The following is a 21,091-nucleotide window of genomic DNA, read 5'->3' as shown; positions in this document are numbered from 1 at the left end:
CTAAAATAGTATTCATTATTTTTACCTGGTTCGGCACTTCCTGAAGCTCGTCGTGGTAGCCGACGAAAATGTAACTTACGAAGGATTTGAAGAGACCATGGACAGGCAGAGCCGCTTGTTCGTGTAAAAATTGTATTGTCATTAAAAGTACAGTTTCTCCAGCAGGAGTCCGGAACACATCAAACTATTTTGGTGTAAAGTGCATTCTATACTCTTCTACGTATCAAAAACTTATCTAGAGCAATAAATCATGTTTGTTTTTGATGTTCGGGTGTCTGGTGGTCCCCCGCAGCAGACCTGTCAGAAAAGATTGCATTAGTAAAACGTCAAACAAAAATCATCAACATCTCACCTATATAGGAGGAGTTGTTTGGAAAGGTGATCTCGCAACTCTCCCGCCTCTTTGATTTTTCTTTTCTGTATGGTCAACTCCGTCTTCAACTCTCTGCTGCTCCTCTCGAGACAACGGATGTTCTCCTGACATAAAAAAGGGTCTTGTAACGTCTGCTCTGTTCAACACGTCAGCATCTTGCATCACCTCATAGTGCTCGGCATCTTCTCTCATCTGGATGTGAACAAGTTTGAGTTTCTCCTCCAAGCAGGCTCTCTGCAGGACCTGCGTTTGCGTCTCCTCCCGCAGGGGTCCAAGCTGGGCCTTGAGCTCCCGGGTCTGCTCTTTAGCTTTTACACAAGCGCTGGTTGTTGTCTCTTTCCTCTTCTGAAGGGCCAGCAACACGGGCTCATACCTGCAAGGTCAAGATGAGAAGTTGAGGAATCACGCTAGACAGGAAGGTGACTTGTTGAGTGAAATCCAGTACTTGTTCTGGAGGTCCTTCAAGCTGTCCTGCAGGTACTGCTGGAGGTCCTTGCAGGAGTTCCTCTCGGGTAGTTCCTCCTGCGTCGCCTCGCAGATCCGGCCGGCGTTACAAAGTCGAAGCTCCTCTCGAAGGTCCTGGAGACGTTGTTGATGGGCCGACCTGATCTGCGAGCCTTCCTCAGTCATTTGCTGGAGCAAGGTCTGTAGCTTCTCCTGGTGAATGGAATGAAGGCTCTGGATAAATCCTGAAATTTGATTTGAAAGTTGAAAGTTACCTCATCTCTCTTCTGGAGATCCATTTCGTGGCGTCGCTTGTTGAGGGCCGCCTGGGTGTAGGCGTTCTCCCTGGTCTTGGAGAACAGCTGCATCTTCAGCTTGCGCATCTGGTTGAGCAACTCCTGCTTTTCCATTTCCACCTTCCACACTTGCCGCTCTTCTTCGGCCACTTCTGACCTGAGGAGCCCCACCTCCTTCTTTCTTTCCTCTCTCCGGTCTTCCTCCTCCTTTCTTAACACTGCCATCACCTGGCTTACTTTGCTTGAAATGTTTTCCTCCGGTTCTTCTTGGAGTTCCTGCCGCCTCAGCTCCAGCACTTCCGCCAGTAATTCCTTCCTCCTCCTCTCTAAGCGCTGCAGCTCCTCAACACACTCCTCCATCTGACACTTCAGTTCCTCAAATCCATCCACTGCAAAATTCATCTCCAAGGCTTCAGGTGGAAATTCCGAGGCATTGATATCATCCACTTTGGAAGTGCAAGCAACCGCTGGCTCGGAACGCTCGTGAAGGTCCGATTCAGATTCCTGATGATCAACGCTGAGACTATCCGACGTCAGCTCCTCGACTTTATTCACGTGGACATACTCCTGGTTGGCCTGGAAATCGATTTCCGCCTCCTCCATACAGCTCTCCAGCATGGCCAACATACCCATGAGTTGATCTTCATATCGCACCATGGTGTCGCTCAATTTACTTCCCGCCGAAGTGACGGGCATGTCTTCTTCCGTGGCGGTGAAATCCGTTTCTCTTTGTCCGAGCATCTCTTCTGCATTTGACTCCTCGCACCTCTTGAGTAAATCGTCCATCTCGTGCAAGTACGTCCCCATTAAAGACGGCTGACTCACCTGCGTCCTGGTGAAATCCGACCAGTTACTCTCGGGATCCGCATTCTCTTCTTGGATGAAGAGAGGTGCGAAATCAAACGGCGGATCGCTGTCGTCCTCCATGGCGAGGCTCTAATGCTTAAAACTGCTGTCTACTTCACGATCCATCCCCTGAAAAAAAAGAAATCACAGTCTTTGGCAACTAACAGCAGTAGGCCAACGTAGTTATTCCAACGACAGCTGAAAAAATCTCGGGTTGCCTCATGTAAATATACAAACCGTGTCAGCTGTCTCGATGCAGTTCAAAAGATTTATTTACTGACCTATTTTAAATTCCCATTATAAACCACAAGCAACTTTTAACCTAACCCCATTTCAAATTGTCTTTACTTTTTCCAGATGCTTCATCCAAATCCAACTGCAATGTACAAATCACTTACTTGTTATTGCCAATGTTCTCCGGCCTGTGGATGAATCCGGTTGCTGTTCAAATGACAAAGCAAAATGAGCGGGTGTAATGTGCGGGAGCGGGTATCAAGATCCTCAACCCCGCCCCCCCTGCACCCTCCACAGTCTGACTGCAGCTATGTGTGACTATGACAACCTCAAATCTGTTTAGGTGTATTAATAAACACAAGAGGCTGGGCGAGAAAGAAGAGCCGAAGCAGGAGCGCCCATTGGTCTGCCCGGGAACACGAAGCTTCACCCAGGGTAATCCTCACGAGTGATGTTTGCATGTTAATGACGATGATGATGATGGTGCTCAGGCATCAGAATTCCAAGCATGCCTCCACATTATCGAGCCGTCTTAAAATAACTTCCAACCAACATGTGGCTGCTTCCCTTGGAGAGGATCGATTTCACCTCAACTTGTGACCCCTGCGATAAAGCAACTCAGTGCTTTGCTTCCACTCTAGAGGAACAAGATGATGAGATTGCTTTGTAAATGCGTCCGCTAGATGGCGCTAGAGGACACCACAATTGTTATCTATGGTGCTACGTGCATGGCGGAATCCCAAATGAGTCAAACCCTGACCACATTTTAAATTTGTGTCCGTGTGATTGCCTGGCAATTTATTTATTTTCTGAACGCATACTTTAATATACTTTTTTTTTTTTAATGAGCCAATGGAGAACATTCAAACTCCACAGCAGGACCTAGGGGATCAGATGTTTAAGGGTGCTGACAGGTTTGGCGCCAGAGGAAATTGAAAGAAAAACAAAGCTGGAGCCTCTCCTAGCACAAAGCATCACTTTAACTCTCAATTTCGCAAGATTATGAATCATTGTGGCTCTAATTACACACACTGTGAATTTAGTTCAAGTCCTGTCATCCGGTTTCCGTGACAACAGTGATGTCACACTTGTAGTTCTTTGGCAAGTCTGGCTTTTGGGTGGGAGAGAGGGAGATTGCAATTGACACGACTTTATGTCCACAAATGAAGTGATCCAACACATTAAAAACATCTCTGGCGTCATTTTTTAGGAGGAGGGAGGGTTCAAAAGTGTGAGCAGGGAGGCGTCAACTATTTAAGGCCTTCAAAACTCAAAGTCCTACTGAGATAAACAGACTTTTTAACACATTACTTTCCTCCCAACTATAAATGAGTGTTTAATTGTGCTGTTTGGATAATAATCCAAAAGAGGCGTCATGAAGTTTCCAGGGTGTCACCACCCATGACGTCAAAGCCGACCCCCTCGGTGGACGGAAAACAGATGCAGGCAGAGGGACAAAAGCGAGAGCCGCAGCCTGTTTTGCTCCCATCGCTCAGCCGCAAAAGGGCCACACCCTCCCAGGAATTCCTGCCGCAAAAAAATATAAAACGTCAACCGAGAAGTGTGCTCATCTGAAAGTCCCTGATAAGACACGGTGTCCGTCATTTTAAAGTACTTTACGGTCATGGAGCTTTGCATTATGGGAGGAGCAAAGTTTAGCCTGGGTCGTCAGCGGAAGAAAGCATGTTTCAGTTCTGCGGGTCTTGGTCCACATGCAAACCAGATGAGCGAGTCTTGTTGCTCCCCCCCTTCCCTTCCCTTCCCCACCAGCTGCATGAAGTAACGTTCTCCATTCTCACTCCCAGATGTTGTGTGTGTACACTAAGTGCATAGTGACTGAAAACATCTTCGGGCCTCCTTCCATCACTGTTGGGTAATATTTCACTGGATCAAGCCTGGCATAAGGTCACCTGATTCCCAAGATACGAAGTACGAACTAAATTAACTCATACACTGCCAACCGAGTTAATATCTTTGACCGTCAATTGCGCTGAATGAGTTAAAAAAGGGAGGGCCAGGATTGCGAGGGTTGGTGTAGATCACAGCTTTGTGAGAGGTGGGAGGAGGAGGAGATGGAGGGAGGGAGGGAGGGAGGGACTGACTGGTCAGAGAGCATGATGGAACTTCAGTTTCACACACAAAACTCCACAGGACTCAAACACAAGAGAGAAGAGTGGACCCGTGCAAGTAAGTTGGAATGTCTTGCTTGCATGTTGTTCTAATTTGCTTTCGCTTGTGTCGCAATAACCTTTCACTGAGCTTCTCTGACCAAAAAAGAGACAGAAAATGGAAAGTTCTGATCATGTTCTGATCATGTAATCTGGACCTGAGATGTAGATTTGTTTTCTTTTTTTCCTGTATCTCTCTTTCTCATCCCGCTGATGTCATTGTTGTCCCAGGTGCTAACGAAGTCCAAGGAGGCCAAACGTGCCCAACTTCCGCAAATATTTGGATATTAAACTGACTCACCCGGTGTGTTGGGAGCTTGCCGGGCCCAACCTCCGCCATGTCCCGGAGGAGGTCGACGGGTGACCTGGTTCCCTGGGACGTCAGTGAAATCATTGGCCGCGAGCTGAAGGCTCAACGCGGCCACAGGAAGCCGGGAAGCTCCCTGGGACAGGCCATCAGCTGGTTGAGGAGCAGCCAGAAGAGGAGGAAGAAGACCAAGAAGAGCCTCGATAATGGAGGGAGGCAGCCGGCTGTGGCCGATGGACTTCAGAGCCAGGATGCTGCAAAAGGTGAGACATTTTAAAAATGCAGCAACACCAGCAACTGTCCCAATACTTTTGTCAACAAGATGACCTCATGACCACGGCGTGCATGCATGTAGCTGATCTCTAAATCCCTCCCTTTTTTTTTCTCCCCATTTGCTGATGCATTCGCTTGTTCGGCAGCTCGGAGATTACGGCCGCCGTCGAGGTTTCCTGTTGTTGTTCCACTTCCAAAAAAGCCATCATGGCTCTCACTCTCTGGTGTTAGCGTAGGAAGCAACTTCTGGAAACTTTTTAAAATCCTCATCGTGCCTAAAATGGTGGTGGTGGTTTTGCAACGTGTGTGGGTGGTCATTAACAGCGACTACTTTTGGCAAAAAATAGTCAACTCCCCCAATTAAACTGTCCAAATTGCACTATACTATATATGAGCAAGGGGCGTGTCTCGAAAAAATAAAAACACACAGCAGTCTGCTTAAAAAAAACAACTTCAATTGTCACGCCAGGGCGCTGCCTTGTTGTTTTTAACGCAAGAAAGGATCTTCTTGTGTGCCAAGACGTACTTGACTAAAACATGTCTTTGTGTTGTGTCATTCCACTGACTCACTGTTGTCATCCTGGCACCGGCCGCCCGGACTCACCATCCAAAGCTCTGCACGAGCTCGCCGGCTCCAGTTTACACACTTTGAAAAAGTCTTTGAGCCGCGAGAAGCTTGCCGGATGACGGCCGGAGTTATGCGATGGGGACGAGAGATTAGGGAGCATCACAAAGGCTCATTCAGAACTTTGAGAGGATTCTCGGGGAACAAGCTTTTTTTAATTAGAGTGCACCTTTTCATGACTGCATTCCGTGTAACTTGCCATTCTGTGCTTATTCTGGGTCACAGAGGTAAAAGTGTAAAAGTTTAATGAGACGCACACACACACAAAAGCCTTTGTAAACATTATTCACAACACACACACTTTGATGAAGGAGGTCATTTTACCTGGGGAAGCAGAAACCTCCAGCTGTCATCCATCACGGTTTGCGAGGTAAACGACTCCTGGGCGACGGCTCCGTGAGGCGCTTGTTGCCATGGTAGCAATATGGTCAGCCAACAATGCCGTGAATCTTATCTTCATGTAGAGGCTGGCTCATTTATTTATTTAACTGCAGAGAGGACAAACCATTAAAAAAAATTCCCACGAATAGTGCAATGCTGCCTTAATGGATGAATTTGAAAAAACTATATGCAATTATGTACTCCCTGAAAGCATGCTAATTTCAGCAACACAAAAGAAGGCGTGTTAACATGTGCTTTAATTCTCATCTTTTAGCGGAATGTGTGTCACGACATGTGGGAGCTGTTTAGAAATTGAGATAATAAGCATAATATGTTTCAAAGATTCAAATCACTCGCCGCTAATGAGAAGACAGTTTCGCGTCCGCATCCATTTTGAAAACAGAGCTAATTTTGGAAGCATTCATTTCTCTTTATATATAGTTTCCCACGCGTGCAAACTGCACCGCAATTGTGTTCACCATGCAGATGACAGCAAATGGGTGGTTTTTAAAAACACGGGGTGCGTTTGAAGCGGCGCCGAAGCAGCTGGAAGGCATCACAAGGGAGTGGGAGGCCAGGCAGTAAACATACGCCGAGGATATGCTTTATATGTCAACTCCAATTCAGTGTGTGTGTGTGTTATGTAAGTTACTGTTGTTGAGGCCACACTTGTTGAACAGCTTTGTTTTGTAATGACACTGCTTTGCCACAAGGTGGCAGAGCTAGAGCTGTGCAGATTGGCTTTGACACATTGAGAGGAGCTGACTTGAAATGAGATATAGCAGTCATGTACAAGGTCATTTGAGTTCATCCACAATAATGGTGATTATTTTGCAGCGGATGTCATTAACCCGGGCAGGTTGCGCACTTTTACGGCCGCGCATCCAATCAAAGCCTTAATGGCGTCTTCGTGTGGTCACCTTGGCGACCACTTTGAGGATGCCATGCGTCACACGCATGCCATTAATGTGCATGCAGTGTATCTGGGACACACACGCACACACAGACAGACACACTCAGAGGCTTATGGTGGTGAATGCGCAGCGTGTTTCGGGTGTGGTTACGCTCCATCATGTCTCGCTCGATGCCAGCCGTTGCTGATTACTTGACAAACACAGGCATGGGGGAAAAGCTGGAGTGATGTCATCTTACTCCTGTCACTCCTTAAGGGGGTAAACATCCAAAAAGCAGAAACTGAGACTTCATCTCCGAAGAGCCTGGAGCAATAAAAAGGGTGGAGGGGCTTATAAATTCTTCACTGAGACGCAGAGCAGCTCCTCCACACCCACCTCCTCTCCTCACTCTGTAAATCTTTTTTTTATGGGAGGCTTTTTAGCTACTGTCAGGGATGAGACATGATCAGGATGACCATGATTCGATCCCTGCCGCACCGCCATTTTGTTTTCCGATGAGGAATATTCTGTTTCATAACCCTCGCGATGCGATATGTCTTGGGCCGGCCTAGTTCTGGAGAGCTGCTATTGATCGGCGGTCAAAATGTCGGCGCTGGTCTGGACATTGTCAGGCTTCTCGGTGACCCTGAGCAGAGATTCTAGAAGTGACTGTTGCCTACAGCCATTCGTTCACTTAGCTCGAATTATTGGGGAAACTAATGCTTCACTGCCATCTTGTGGCACCTATACAGTGCCGGAACTAGAGGAGGGGCTGCAAGGGCGCTGCCCTACCGGGCCCCCCTTAAATGCTAGGCTAGATAATTGCGGTCTTATCTGATTTTTCTGGGATGTTTTTCCATAAAGAACATACAATGAATCATCATCAGCATTGTTTAACGATATATTTTTTGGTTTTGAGGTCCGCTTGGGAAATTGAATTACTATACGCTACTGTACTTGCATAAAACAAAACACATTGACAGAACGTTAAAGGTTCCCTATCATGCAAATGAGCACCCGTGAAAATTGCTCTCTGACAACTCCATTGATGGCTCCAGGCTCCCTAGCAACGGATGTAAATCATCTGGTGAGCTACGCGACGGCACAGTCAGCTGTGTTTGCTCCACTTTGGAGCGGCGGAGAATGGGAGGGGCACTTGCCGATCTGCGCACACACACACGCACGCACGCACACACTCCATAGTGGATGCTGCCGTCTCTGTCTCGAGCAGCCGGATTCGGAGTGCTCCCGGATCGTGCTCATCGGTCAGCACTGATTCAACAACAACCAGGGCAGGGGGACCATGGACATAGCGGATACAGTTTAGTGGAGGGGGCTTAGGGGAGTGCCCCCCAAAAATGGGGAACGGCATCCACAAACGAGTGCAGACGGAGAAAAAGCCCCCTGGACTCTGGGAGAAACCAAAAGGCTTCTGGCTGATTGGACGAACAGACAAACTAAAGACAGGTAATTCCTCAGAAAAAAAGAAAAGCATGTGGGAATGAGAAGTTGTAGTGAGCTGACTTCACATTAGTCATCATTGTGCATGCTCAAGTTTGTGTGTTGTGTGTTGCACCACGACCGGCAGCTTATCTTCTCCCGCAATGACTGACGCCCGTGCTAACATGAGCGGGTTTAGCGCGCGCTTTTGCGCTGACGCGCTGATTGTCAGATAACGTGCTTTCTTTGCCCTTTGTGACCCTCACATTTTTTTTCCTCCCCAATTAGATGTCCATCACTGCATTTGATCAATATTCTGATAGTTTAGGTGTTGGCAAAGTTGCAACATGTGATATATAGCGCGCACAAAAAAAATCTCTCGGCTTTATGGCATCATCATCGTCATAAAGCAAAAGGCAATGTAATGGTTTGACCTTCTTAGATAAGTTGATGGTCCACTGGCTTTGAATAAGCACAATTTCAACTGCATGCGCCACATGAACTAATCTGCACATTTTTTAACACTCATACTCACAAAATTAAATATCATCATCTATTTTTTTTCCAGGCATATAAAGCATAAAAACGTGAGCTACTTACTTTAGATATCGACTTCTCAGGTGAGCATGGTCATGATGTCACGTCCAGGCCCCTCCCTCCCTGTGCTCCTGTGTAAAAAAAACAGACATGGTCACCTGATGTTCCCTCATGCATAAACAGCTCCACAATTTGGATTCCGGATGGCCAGCCGTTGGAGTGCGTGGTCACTCATGCAAATGTTCACATTAAGTGAACCCCGGCTCCTGTTTGTCTGCTCTATTTCCTCTCCCACCAAAAAACAACAACAGAATATTGCAGTGAAATAGAAACATTGCATGACGCTTTCTCTTGACCTTGAATTCTTCTTTTTGGTATTTATCTTCTTTCAATATGGACCAAGTCTGGCTGAATGCATAAAATAAATCAAATGTGACTATAGGGACCGTGTAGCCACAATGCACAGACAGAAGTAGGCCATGTGAATGCAAAGAGGGAGCTTCTAGTCGGGGGAATATATCAGGAAGAGAAGATACGTTGGACTCGGCTGCAAAGAAATATTTTTCATCGGGTTGTGATATTCTATATTCCGTCCCCCCTTAGGGTTAGGCTGCTTTGTAAGTCATTGGAATAGTGTAAAGCGAGGCTAAGACGCTCACTTTGAAGAGCTCGATCACCGCTGGCTGCTGTCGACTCCCTGCTGAGAACTGAAGCAGATCAAGAGAATTTTTTTTCATTTAGGCCAACATGGATTCTCACGTCGTTAAGATTCTGCAGCGATACACGCACCCATCGTGAACTAAACATTACCATCTACTACAAGGTCGTTGACGGCAAAGCGCTACGTTTGTCTAAATGAAGCTCCTGAACTGGTGCTAATATAATTGCTTATTTGCAAATGTTCTGGTAGGATCTCACGGTTCTGGCTGTGACAATAATCTTGTAGTCGTAATAATAATAATAAAGACGATGACAAATGGTACTAAAAGTCGTGCATCTTGAATGTATCTCTGTCTTCACTATAAAAGGACTCAGTGTTGGATTCCTGCATCGCCAGCCAAATCCAATTAAGACGTCAAGCCCGTTTTTTTCAACAGTTAATTTGTTTTTTTTTTACAGCTTTATTATTGTAAAATTGTGACATTATTAAGACCTTATTCCTGCATATTGTATTATATATATTTTTTAAATTCTAACCAAAAAATGTAATTATTGGGGCTGATTGTTTTGTTTTTTAAAAAAAATATTTTTAACATAAAATATTCAGGAAAAACAGGGGGGGCATATTTTAAAAAAACTGAAATAAATGTAATATTCTTCTCATTAGGATCATTTTTGTTTACGTGTGTTGCGTAACACTGGGATCCATTCATAAAAACCTGCAAAGATGAACTTGTACCCTGCAGAACTGTTGGAATTTGCTTGAACAATTCCTATATTCAGCCACGGCAGCAAGGAGGTCAGGACATGTTTCCTCCATGTTGGCGAGGTCACAGCGGGTTACTGAAAATCTGTGACAAGCAGATGGTTCTCCATCTTTGGCAACACAGCTACACAAATACACCATTGGCCTTTTTGTCACGCCATGAGTGTTTTTAGGTCCAAGAGACGAATGATGATGAGGAAGAGGTGTCACGGCAACACTTGCAAATTCAATTTGGTGATTTTTCTGTGGCCAGACAGCGCACGCGTGTGTGATGTTGAGTACGGCGGACACAAGGCCGCATCTATTCCATCTTAATGCGTCGGGTGTGATTCGCCTGACACGCTAACTTAAAGCCGGGGCCGATTTCTCGTTCCTCGCCGCTCGCCGGAAGAAAAGTGTTGAAAATTCATGTTCTGAAGCCTTGATGTTGTTTTAGTTTGCAGGAAGTGGCTTGCCTAACTTGACCTTAGCATCACAACCATGTAGGTCTATCATTAACTCATCAGCTGTGCGTTTAAAAATAATTTTTGGGGGGGCCGCAGAAAAAAAAATCTCCTGAGGTTAAGCCCTGTCATTTCAGCAGGCTCGCCCAAGGGACAGAATGAAATGAACCGTGGAGGACTTTACGCATCATTTAAAATTCCCAGGCTATTATGTCATCCTGATCAAAACCACTAGAGGGCGTATTTGTATTCTATCGCATGACTGCTGATACTCTCTCGTAAGACACACACAGGAAATACACACAGGATATGTGTATCTGGTTACACTCTGCTCTAGTTCAGAGACGAGGGCACATCCTCAAACTGTGCAGGCGTACCTATTAATGTGGCCTGTGAGTCTTATACACGAGGACGGCGAGGAGCGCATCATAAGAACAAATTAACAATTTGCCATCCAAGCTGCAATTAAACTAGCTGTTAAAAAAATGTTTACTGTGTCATAATTCTTCAAAACAAATTGCCCGTGTCATGATGATCATTTCGACTGGTTGGAATTTGCATATGTTACGCTAAGATGTTGTTCTAGCGTGCTACGGAATGGCAAATTAAAGTCTCCCCTTTGACCCCGTCCCCCAAGACCAGATGGCGTCTCTTTAGACCTTCTAATGAATATTGATAGAAAGCGGGGAGTGAAAGAGGGATGAGAAGGGGGATTGCTTGATTTCATTAGGAAAAGCTACAACATTTGGAAAGTTACGGGCGAGATGAGAAAGTGTCAGGTTAGGTCGAGGCAGGTGCAGGAGCTAATCCACTGGCATGACTCCCATTTTTAAAGCCGCTCTCACCCGAGCTTCAACACTTGCCAACAACCCCGTGGTCCAGCATCTTCCACCCAAACACCCGAAATACCAAGCCAGGCCATAAACAGATTTCTCCTCCTCGAGCATTGGAGGCGAGTGGGGAAACAGGAGCAACCGGATGACGCCATTAAAAGCTATTTATAAATCAAGCAAGACCTCTGCAGCCGCCAGGCTAAAAGGCCAGACGAGAGGAGATGTGAAGGAGGAGAGATTGGCAGCGGCCGGCAGGAAAGTGATGCGAGGAGACAAGAGGACGATACGGGCGCGTCCGTTTCATTTGCAAGGACACAACCTCGGCTGAAAATAATGAAACAGGCTGAAGGCGCTTATTATTCTGACCGAGTGTGACGTGCCGACAATTAGTGAGAGCAACAGTAAAGTTGAAAAAAAGTTTAACTTTGTTTTTGTTCCTAGCCTGAGAAAATATTAAAATACATCTGCATAATCAGATCAACCCAGGGAGGGGGGGGGGGGGGGGGGGTGAGCGCATGCATAGACGCGTGTCTCTATCGTGAGCCTCGTGGGGGTGGATGTTGCCTGAAAGCCAAACTTTGACAGCTGAGGGCTAAGCAGGAGTCCTTTATTTGACGATAAATGGAGGAGAGGCGGAGGGAGGGAGCAGAGGGAGGGAGGGAGGGAGGCAGGTTGGCGGGTATCAGACACGGGGATAAGGCAGCTGGGGTGGTTGGGAGCAGTTTTTATTGTGAGCTCATCCTTCCAGAGAAAGACCGACTCATCAAGGAGGAGGAACTTCCAATACTTTTCCAGTATATATATATTTTTTATTTTCACTCGAGATTTATTTTCTTGTACTCTGAGATTAGTTTTTCTTGGGGAGGATCTTCCATGGGCTGATGCCGGGATGGTGGTTTATTTACAAAAGGGCATCCACTCCTTGCTGTCGGTCTTCAAGAAGAAGGGTGAGTGTTGTTTTCTCACACCGATATTTATGGTCATGCTCCGTGAGTCGCTTGTAAAATATATCTCCTCTTGCACAGAACAACAAACTACCGTCAAATTGGGGGTTTAATAAAATAAACGGCTTTACCGGCGGTCGTCTTAATCAACTCAAAGCCTCTAACCTCCTGCATGAGTCTGTTAGATCTTAAGAGGCAGGGGGTCTCCTCCTCCTTGTAATCCCACGGCGACCTGTTGGGAATATTTCCCCGTGCTTGATATCATGATTAAGAGTCTATTGAGCAGACATCCTCAAGCTAACCTGAAACTTCTTTAACAGTGGCCCATTCAACCTGAATGATCTAATCTGGGACTAGCACAGAATTACAGATTGTGCGATTAGCCAGGTTGGAACATCTGCCCAGCTTCTGTTCAAGGCACGGTGTCACATTCACAACAGGTGGCAAGCGGCACACAGGGTTCAAATGTAAAGCTGATAAGTTTTACCAACCTGTTGAGCAGGTTGTGCATCTTGCAGACTACAAATAATCCGACGGTGATGGTTAGTTCGATAAAGCGGTTAAATTATTTCCCCACAGCTGGGACCAAGAACAACGATGAGCAGAAGAAGTTGGGAGCGCACTACTCGGCCTCGCAACACTTCCAGGAGAATGTTTTCATCGAGGCCGATCGACCTCAGTACCTGGAGGACTTGCACTCGGAGGCTCGGGAGGGCTTGAAAATATTACAGCAGGAAGGTCATCAGCAAGGTATCCACAACAGACTTTATTGTATGTTGTTTCTACTTTCAAGACAATTTTCGTCATGACAATGCAAAATTTGTCTCGGCGGGCCGGCGGGCCGTATCTGGCCCCCGGACTTCGGGTTTGACACCTATGCTTTAATCCATGTGAGCCGATTCAGGGTTAACACGGCCATGTTGATTTGCAGAGCATGACAGTGGAGGAAACTGTGGCGAAGATGAAAGCTGCGCTGTAAGTCCGACATCACCACAAAATGTCCCTCCAACATTTGAGATGTTTTTAAATCCATTTTATGCAGTCGTCAGACACGGGACACCCAGATGATGATCTTCACTCCAAAGACGAGAGTGGCTCTCTGGAGTCCAACTCAGGGATTAACGATACCACAAGAACTTCCAGACCTGTTCTCACCCGCCAAAGTAATCACCGTCGACAATGTCATGTTTATCATTCCGAAAAGTCAGTCGCTCTATTCTGGACGCTCTCTTTCAGGTTCTACATTCAAGCCCCTGTATTCAGTCAAAAGGTTAGATAAGAACAGGAAGAGGAACAGAAGGACGACCATTATGGGGATACCCAACCAGGTCCAGAAAGAACTTGGTAGGTCCAAGAGCGCACAATTGTTTTTTTTTTTGTTGGACCTGTCATTGACAGTCCGATTTCAATTTCCCCAGCATTGCACAGATGCTCAACCACTCAGCAACCCAATAACAACAACCAATCGGGTTCTTTGATCATTCCAACTCTCGATGGAGGGACTCCAGTGATGACCAAGGAAGGAGCAAGGGTGCACCTATCCGAGCTGGAAGTAAGTCCCACTTTCTGACCCTGCTAGACTTTTTTTTTATTTATGAAGCTCATTTTACATCTCCTGGGCAGATAACCGATAAGCATCTTCAAGAAGTGTCCAAGAACAATGACCAACAGAGTTTTGGAAGCCCTCGCTGTCGTTCTTCAGTCATCAGACCCAAATCCGTTGCAGTACCTGGACTGACCACCTTCAATCCTTTAATGAGCTTCCTCTCAGAACCCCAGGTAAGGAAACAATATTACGTCGTTGTTCCCCCAAATCAATAAGCTTTTCATTTCCCCCAGGGTCCCGTGATGTCCGTATCTCCTCAGGCGACCTATCTCTCCACAATCATCCCAAACGCAGTGCTGCCAGCCGGCATTGAAGTCATCGAGATTGATCGCGGCAGTGTCAAGAGTGCTCACGCAGTAAGCAAAAACAGCCCGGCGGCTTCCGTGACCTCGTCAGCCAGCCCTTTTCTCTCCAGAAAATCAGATTGTGACAGTTTCCGCGCAGATACTTCCTTCAATAATCCAACAACACACAAAGCGGATCTCAATCTGGAGGACACTCGGGTGAACCCGACAGGGGACCGAGAACTCGGCGTCCAGTCTTTGACTCCAGACTCTGAACCCATCATGTCATGTCCCAGTAGAGATGAGGTAAAGATCAAACGTAATTCAACTCGGAGTCTCTCGGTTATCAAGACCAAGCTGCCCCCGGCACCTCCGCGAAGATCAAATTCGCTTTATTTGACTAAGATTCAAAAGAGTCAAGCTGAAGGTAAAGATAGAAAAGTATCAAGTGAGGAATTACAATCAGTCACAAGCAACATTCCGGATCCTGTCTCAACCTGTCTGGCAGAACCCAAGTCCCAGTCTTCAAACCCCAGTCAGGATTCTTCTTGCGAAGCAAAAACCGCTCAAGAGTCTGTCTCGGAATTCAAACATCCATCAGAAGGTGAGAAATTTGAACGGACCATTTCGCCTTCCAGCGGCTACTCCAGTCAAAGTGGCACCCCGACGCTTTCCCCCAAAGACATGGCCCCAGATAAACACAAGATCAAACCGGTTAAACCGGAGAGATCTGCGTCTCGGGCGTCATCCTCGGCGTCTCCTTCCTCATCACTGACCTCCTTATCGTCCGGGACGTCCGATCCTGTCAATTCGGACGTCTCCAATTCTTGCACAAGCGACTTGCCCGCAAAAGAACTCACGTCACCTTTGAGGTTGGAAGTCAAAGAGCTATGGACTGTCCCACCACCTCCCAAGGTCAAAGCACCATGTCCTCCTCCCCCCGAAACCTGGGCTCAGAACAGTCACACCTTTGCGCTCCTGTGTGGTCCGAGCCCCCAAACTGACAAAGTAGTCCCGGAATCAACAAAAGCACAGGAGAGCACCGTTACAGAAGAAGGAAGCCAAACCGGTTTTGAAACTCGAGACAAAGCAGAAGCGACAGAAACCAATCCAAAGGATGAGAAACTCTTCTGCGAGATTCAGACTCATCAGGTTGAAGAAAACACAGAATGTTTAGCTAGCTTAGTATGTTTAGCTAAGGATGAGATTGAAACGACACCAAAAGAAGAAGGCCAGGGAACCAACGACATTTCCGCAAAAAAAGAGCCGCCCCCTGTCATGAAGAAACCACAACTGAAAGAAGACGTCATGCTGACAGAGGAACCAAAAGGAGAAAGTTGCCACACCACCACCATCAATGACTCTGTAGATGAAGTCCAATCAAATTGTGTAGAACCCCAAAACATTCCAAAAAACTCCCCGCCACCTTCTCCTCCACCTCCTTATCAACCTACGCCGCCTCGTTCGAGAAAGTCACCTCCCACCTCGATATCGACATTGCCGGTTGAGTTAGAAGGAATCGAGGAGGAAGGTCGTGCTGCTGAATCATCATGGCCGCCTCCCCCACCTCCCTTGGAGGGAGAATCGGTTTTTGATGGCGGGGATGAGATCGAATTTCCTCTCCCGCCTCCACCGGACAATATTCAAGCTGAGGACAGCTGTGCTTCAGAGACGGTTGTTTCAGACACACCTTTGGAGAAATCTGAACCAGGACAATCCACACCCCCAGATGCAGTTCAAGACGCTGGACCAGCTGGACCATCACCACCATCATCTTCAAGCAACAGTCGTGCAGAAATCCAACCGTCTTCCGGCAGTTTCCTAAAGCGACACTCTCTTGAGATGGAAAGTCAGTCCAGGAGTGAGTCTCCCGACACTTCCCAGCTCCCGACTCCTTCCCCAATGGAGAACCTTGCTTTCAGAAGGCCACCCAGTACCGCCCACAGAGACAACAGGAACAAGGAGCTTTTAGCCCGCCATAAAAGCATGCCCATTCCTAAAGAGGACGCCAACATCCCTCTCGTCACCCCGTCGCTACTCCACATGGTCCGACTACGCACTGTCAGTACGAGCGAGGAGAGTCCGGAAGCCTCTACGCAACAGAGAACTCCACCGAAGCCAACTCGGAAGTCGCTTCAATGTTCCCCTCAGGTGGTGAAAAAGTACGTGACGCCAAACACGCCTTCCATGCGATTACAAGAAGCCATTCGGATAAAAACGGCGGCGTTGTCATCAAGAGAAGGTCTTCCGTGCCGGCTGGGGACGAGAGCGTCCTACCACTGTGCCGGGGAACCGGGGGTTTTGTCCTTCAAATCATCCGACACACAAAGGTTACCGGCTTCTACTGCGAGCTTCATCTTCTCCAGGAGCACAAAAAAGACTGTGATGGACACCGCCCGGCCTGGCTCTTCGCCTGAAGGTCAAACTAACGTGAAGCAAAATTCGGCAGCCGATCTCGTGCGACTTTCCGACCCCGGGACAAAATCCGAACGGGTTCCCCCGCCCGTAGCCAGGAAACCTTCACAAGGCAGCGTCGGGTTTTCACAAAATGCTTGTGCAGCTAGGATGGAGATGGGCGTTCCTGCCAGAGATCCGATGGGAGCACAACAACGTTCCAAGGGAATCCCGCTTCCCGAGACAAGTAAGGAGCACCAAGCATACTCACAATTTGCAATGTTTCTAACTGATGTTCTTGTTTCCTTCTAGCTACAAGAGTGACCGCAGACACAATTGAAACACTGTTTTAAAAGCACTTTGTGGTGCTTCACCAAGAGGAAAGCAAGTCAACGACTGCATCGATTAGTAGCTAACGAGTTGTGTGGACTGAAAAGAAAGAAAAAAAAAAAAAGCCTTAGCCTAAAATGGCCTTCCAAATGTATTTATGCAAATCAATAGCTACCAATTTCTTATGATAGCTTTATTCTGGAGTATTTTTCTAAGCTGTTTTCGGACTAAAGCCCACTCATGAGAAACTGGTGTAAATACGGGCTGAAGTGTAAATACTATGTGAGGGCGCCCCTAGCGGTTGAATTAGGGAGTGTTCATGTACAGAGATTTAGACGTGGCCTGACACATAATTTAACACACATTAACATGAATCAAAGTTATTGCTTGGGGAAGCGTGTAGAAATAAATAATTCAGTGGCGGCAAAGGGAAAAAGCATCGATAAACATGATTTGAAAAATAGGTTATTTAGAAGAGAAGCACTTTTGTATAGCTACAGATGATCAACTATTCAAAGGCTTTTATCGGATTACCATCATTTCTTCCTGGTCTGCAATAAAAGACAATTTGACATAAATGTATGAAAGTGATGCTATTTATTTTTGAATGCGTAGATGATAACACCACAATCTTCATCCGGTTTATTTGATCACGGTAATAATGGATGCTAGTATGATGCGCTACCCATGATGCAACTGGACAGGAAACCGTCACTGATCAAGAACGAAAGCGCACTTTGGCATATGTGTTCACGTGAGAGTGCAATCTGGCAGATAAATTATGAATCATAACAGGTCCCTTTTTTTTTTTTAACCCCCCCCCTCTGAAAGACTTTCAGTATCCATGTTCCATTGTTCCCATGGCAACTGTTTGAATATGTGGCTGGCAGGTGAAGGTGAGTACCTAACTGATATTTCCTCCTTTCAGAGTTTTACACGTGATCTGTCCAAGTTTGCTCATCAGCAGGTTGTCTTTCCACTGAGCCACGCACTCCTCTGAGATCTTCAGGTCCACCTGGAGAAGAAAGATTGCACATTTCAAATGGAAGATCTCAAAGGCAACTTTTGAAAATGGATGCTTGGATGTAAAGCCAAGAGGCATACTTGTATTTTCTCCCAGATTTTCTTCTTCGGGTTGAGTCTGTCGTCTGGTTTGCCTGCTTCGTATCCTTCTACAAAGACCCGCTCCCCCGGTGAGGAACCCTCAGGAGGATCGAGTGGCTCTACTCTGCGGGGCTCCCCTTCGCTACAAAAAAAATAAAATAAAATAAAACCACGCAACATGGTGAGATGGAGGAACCCGAAGAAACACAAAGCAGAAAGAAGCATCATACATGGAAGCACAGAGGAGCATGGCTTGCGACTCGATGCCGCGCATCTTCTGGGGTTTGAGGTTGCACAGCACCAGGACCATTCGGTCTTGCAAGTCCTCCTGGGAGATGTAAGCCACCAGCCCGCTGACCACCGTCCTGGGCTCCGCCTCGCCGACGTCGATCTTCTCCAAGTACAGCGAATCGGCATCTGGATGCTTCCAGTTGAAGAAAGACACTTTTAGAAGACGTTGTTGAAAATCCATAAAATAAAGGGGAGCACAAAGTCACCTTCTCCACACTGACAACCTTCCCCACCCGGATGTCTAGTTTGGACGGTGTCAACTCCTCCTCATCTCCTCCAGGTCCTCCTCCTGCCCTGGCGCCCTTTCCCGCTCCTTCTGCACGGACAGACGCAGGAACGTAAAGTCGAGTGACGTGCGCTCACTCGCATGGCATCGCACGACACTGACTCGTCTTGGTCGAGGGGTAGGCGGCGGCCGTCAGCTTGCGCAGTTCGGCAGTCTGGAACTTCTTGCGGATGGGCTCCAGCAGCTCGTTGAGGGCCGCCTCCACGGACACCTTCAAGTCTCCGGGGTGGATCAGCTGATGAGAGATGAACTTGAGTCCTCTTTTAAGCCCGAATAAAGCCAGCCAACAATTTACCTCTGCCGCAAAGTCCTTCTCAACATCTTCAAACGCTGAGTAGACTTTGTCTCCACCAAACTTGGCGTCTCTTTTGATGGAGAACCCTGAACACAGTCAGACATTTTTTGTAAACGGTTTAATATGCAAAAAAATAAATATCACGATGTGGTTCGTACCTCCACGAAGAGGAAAGAGCACAAATTTGACAAAGGAGAGAACGCCGTTATTCTCGATGTTTCCCGGCTCACAGAAGACCTTTTTCAGCTTCTTCTTTAGATCTTCTTTAGAGTCCAGCAGGTCGACCTTTGAGTCCTTTTGCAGAAAAGCAGCTATTATGAAATACACACATTAAGATGTTCCATTCAAACTGGTTTGACTCGTACTTCCTCTGAGGAACTCATCTTGGCACCGGTCAGTCCTGGTACCATTGGGTTCATCAGATGGATACGCTTGGCATAACCCATGGAGGGGAGGTACTGCAGAAAAATTGAAATTATTTTCCTACGCATCAGCTTGAATTCAACTAACCCGCGCAGGTCATATTTTTTGTCAAGAACGTAAAGGCGACACCTTCTCAGCAAAAGTGAAGATCTTCCTTTGGTCCACTCCTCCAAACTGAGCATCCACCTTCAGGTACTCCTCATCCAGCGCCTGAGGAGTGACCAGAATGGCATTCAGCACTCGCATGCCGATTAAAAAGCTACTTACGCGGTTTTATGCTAGTACCTGCAGTCCCGGATAGAGCAGCCCACTGAGCAGGGCGTGCTCCACCTGCTTGACCACCTCGGCGCCCGCCTTTTTGGCATCGTGCTCAGTCACCATGGACGACAGGCGGTAGACATCCAGAGTGTACTCTCTGACATAAATCAAAAAATATATATATTTTTGGAAGCTGATGATAATTAGCTTCATCGCTGGCTAACTGACCTACTGAGCTGGTAGTCGGTTCCTTTCACAAACTTGAGTTTCTCCAAAGGTACGCCGATGCTCTCCAACATGGCCTTGATGATCTCCTCGTAGTACTTCACCCGAAGCTCCAGCAGATCCCAGGGAGCCTTCATATTGTCGAGGAAGGCGTGCAAGTCAGCAAACAAAATGGTGACCTGGAGGAGGAGAGCAAAGAGACACATTTAAAGGCTTCTGTAGGATGATCGGCAAGTTTTGATGCACACACCTCGCATCCGGCTTTGAGGAAGTCGGCGATCTTGGACATGGGAACGAAGTAAGCCACGTGGGGCTTGCCAGTGGTGGCCGTTCCCCAGTACACCTTCAGCTCCCTTTGCTGAAGGACTTCCTTCAGCTTGTCTTCCCCGAGCACCTCCTGCGTGAAATGAGCAACAATGAAGACATGGTGATATCGTCGTGGAAACATCTGTGACCCACCTGCAGGTTCCTGGTGATGAGGTGCAGCTTCTCCTCGGGGCTTTGCTGAGTCGCCATGGTGAAAGGCTTTCCAACTGCAACATTTAATGAGACAAATGATGGAAATTGGATTTTTCTTTGTTGGTTTTGCAGGCCATGCAGGATTTGCAATAGCAACCAGGCAAATTGCATCTCTTACAGAGTGTTCATTTAAGCTTTTGAGCAGACATTATAAACTAATCAAATGCAATTAGGTCGTCAATTTATTATTATGTAGTTAGCTGACGTTAGCTAGCTGGCTAGCATTAACGCCATGTGCAACAACATGAAGCAGGATCAAGCAGTTGTTGCAGGATTAAAGCACAAAAACGTCTTGCTAGAGGACATGTTGAATAAATATGCAATTGTGTTGAAATTTAGGCAGTCCTACCTCAAGAGCTCACGCGGTGCGAATGAAAAAGCAGCCGGGTGGTGGAAGCTGTCACTGTCTGAGAGTTGCATCAGCGATCGATTGAGTCAACTCTAAGGGAAAATAATCGAATGCCGAGCATAAGATGCCAAGTGGCTTGTAGTGTTGTTACACAAACTGTACACCAGGTGTCGTCGTTTAGCCGTAAAACCCAACATAGCCAATATTGCTTATGGTGTTGTTACAGAAATCATACACTAGGTGTCAGCATTTAGCTTAAAAAAA

At 46.9% G+C, this 21,091-nt stretch overlaps 3 protein-coding genes across 6 annotated transcripts; 1 reads left to right on the top strand and 2 right to left on the bottom strand.

The window, feature by feature from the left end:
• Positions 1-115: 115 nt before the first annotated feature.
• Positions 116-4,812, bottom strand: sync (syncoilin, intermediate filament protein). 2 transcript variants are annotated; one of them, XM_049750351.1, is made up of 7 exons: positions 4,663-4,812; positions 2,358-2,400; positions 1,093-2,088; positions 819-1,030; positions 539-746; positions 353-477; positions 116-297 (listed from the first exon to the last, which is right to left on the bottom strand). In XM_049750351.1, the coding sequence occupies exons 3-7, from the start codon at positions 2,038-2,040 to the stop codon at positions 249-251; spliced, it is 1,542 nt and encodes a 513-aa protein (XP_049606308.1). In that variant the 5' UTR covers positions 2,041-2,088; positions 2,358-2,400; positions 4,663-4,812; the 3' UTR covers positions 116-248. The 2 variants fall into 2 exon arrangements, with proteins under 2 accessions (XP_049606308.1, XP_049606307.1); XM_049750350.1 differs by lacking the exon at positions 4,663-4,812 and having other exon boundaries at positions 2,358-3,720.
• nhsl3 (NHS like 3) lies at positions 4,700-17,655 on the top strand. Of its 3 annotated transcripts, none has more exons than XM_049750342.1 (9): positions 4,700-4,931; positions 13,043-13,213; positions 13,395-13,438; positions 13,506-13,626; positions 13,700-13,807; positions 13,882-14,015; positions 14,087-14,242; positions 14,303-16,994; positions 17,060-17,655. In XM_049750342.1, exons 1-9 carry the CDS (start codon positions 4,700-4,702, stop codon positions 17,098-17,100), a joined length of 3,699 nt encoding a protein of 1,232 aa, XP_049606299.1. In that variant the 3' UTR covers positions 17,101-17,655. The 3 variants fall into 3 exon arrangements, with proteins under 3 accessions (XP_049606299.1, XP_049606300.1, XP_049606302.1); XM_049750343.1 differs by lacking the exon at positions 4,700-4,931 and adding an exon at positions 8,026-8,307; XM_049750345.2 differs by lacking the exon at positions 4,700-4,931 and adding an exon at positions 12,248-12,466.
• On the bottom strand, positions 17,656-20,946 carry yars1 (tyrosyl-tRNA synthetase 1). Its single transcript, XM_049750348.2, has 14 exons — positions 20,828-20,946; positions 20,419-20,492; positions 20,210-20,356; positions 19,963-20,138; positions 19,762-19,891; positions 19,606-19,686; positions 19,419-19,511; positions 19,212-19,347; positions 19,054-19,139; positions 18,861-18,993; positions 18,679-18,788; positions 18,412-18,605; positions 18,182-18,323; positions 17,656-18,092 (listed from the first exon to the last, which is right to left on the bottom strand). Exons 2-14 carry the CDS (start codon positions 20,473-20,475, stop codon positions 17,982-17,984), a joined length of 1,596 nt encoding a protein of 531 aa, XP_049606305.1. The 5' UTR covers positions 20,476-20,492; positions 20,828-20,946; the 3' UTR covers positions 17,656-17,981.
• Positions 20,947-21,091: the final 145 nt, after the last annotated feature.

The sequence above is a fragment of the Syngnathus scovelli genome, chromosome 19, assembly GCF_024217435.2.
Source record: "Syngnathus scovelli strain Florida chromosome 19, RoL_Ssco_1.2, whole genome shotgun sequence".
Classification (NCBI taxonomy): domain Eukaryota; kingdom Metazoa; phylum Chordata; class Actinopteri; order Syngnathiformes; family Syngnathidae; genus Syngnathus; species Syngnathus scovelli.
The sequence above is the reverse complement of the archived record's forward strand: the minus strand, read 5'-3'. Positions and strand labels throughout refer to the sequence as shown.

Coding starts and splice junctions, on each gene's coding strand:
- sync (XM_049750351.1), bottom strand. CDS start 2,040: ATGGAGGACGACAGCGATCCGCCGTTTGATTTCGCACCTCTCTTCATC. Junction 478..538: donor AAGATGCCGAGCACTATGAG/GTGATGCAAGAT, acceptor TTTTTATGTCAG/GAGAACATCCGTTGTCTCGA. Junction 298..352: donor AAACAACTCCTCCTATATAG/GTGAGATGTTGA, acceptor CTTTTCTGACAG/GTCTGCTGCGGGGGACCACC.
- nhsl3 (XM_049750342.1), top strand. CDS start 4,700: ATGTCCCGGAGGAGGTCGACGGGTGACCTGGTTCCCTGGGACGTCAGT. Junction 4,932..13,042: donor GAGCCAGGATGCTGCAAAAG/GTGAGACATTTT, acceptor ATTTCCCCACAG/CTGGGACCAAGAACAACGAT. Junction 14,016..14,086: donor TGCACCTATCCGAGCTGGAA/GTAAGTCCCACT, acceptor TCTCCTGGGCAG/ATAACCGATAAGCATCTTCA.
- yars1 (XM_049750348.2), bottom strand. CDS start 20,475: ATGGCGACTCAGCAAAGCCCCGAGGAGAAGCTGCACCTCATCACCAGG. Junction 20,357..20,418: donor TCATCACCAGGAACCTGCAG/GTGGGTCACAGA, acceptor CATTTCACGCAG/GAGGTGCTCGGGGAAGACAA. Junction 19,512..19,605: donor TCTTCACTTTTGCTGAGAAG/GTGTCGCCTTTA, acceptor ATTTTTCTGCAG/TACCTCCCCTCCATGGGTTA.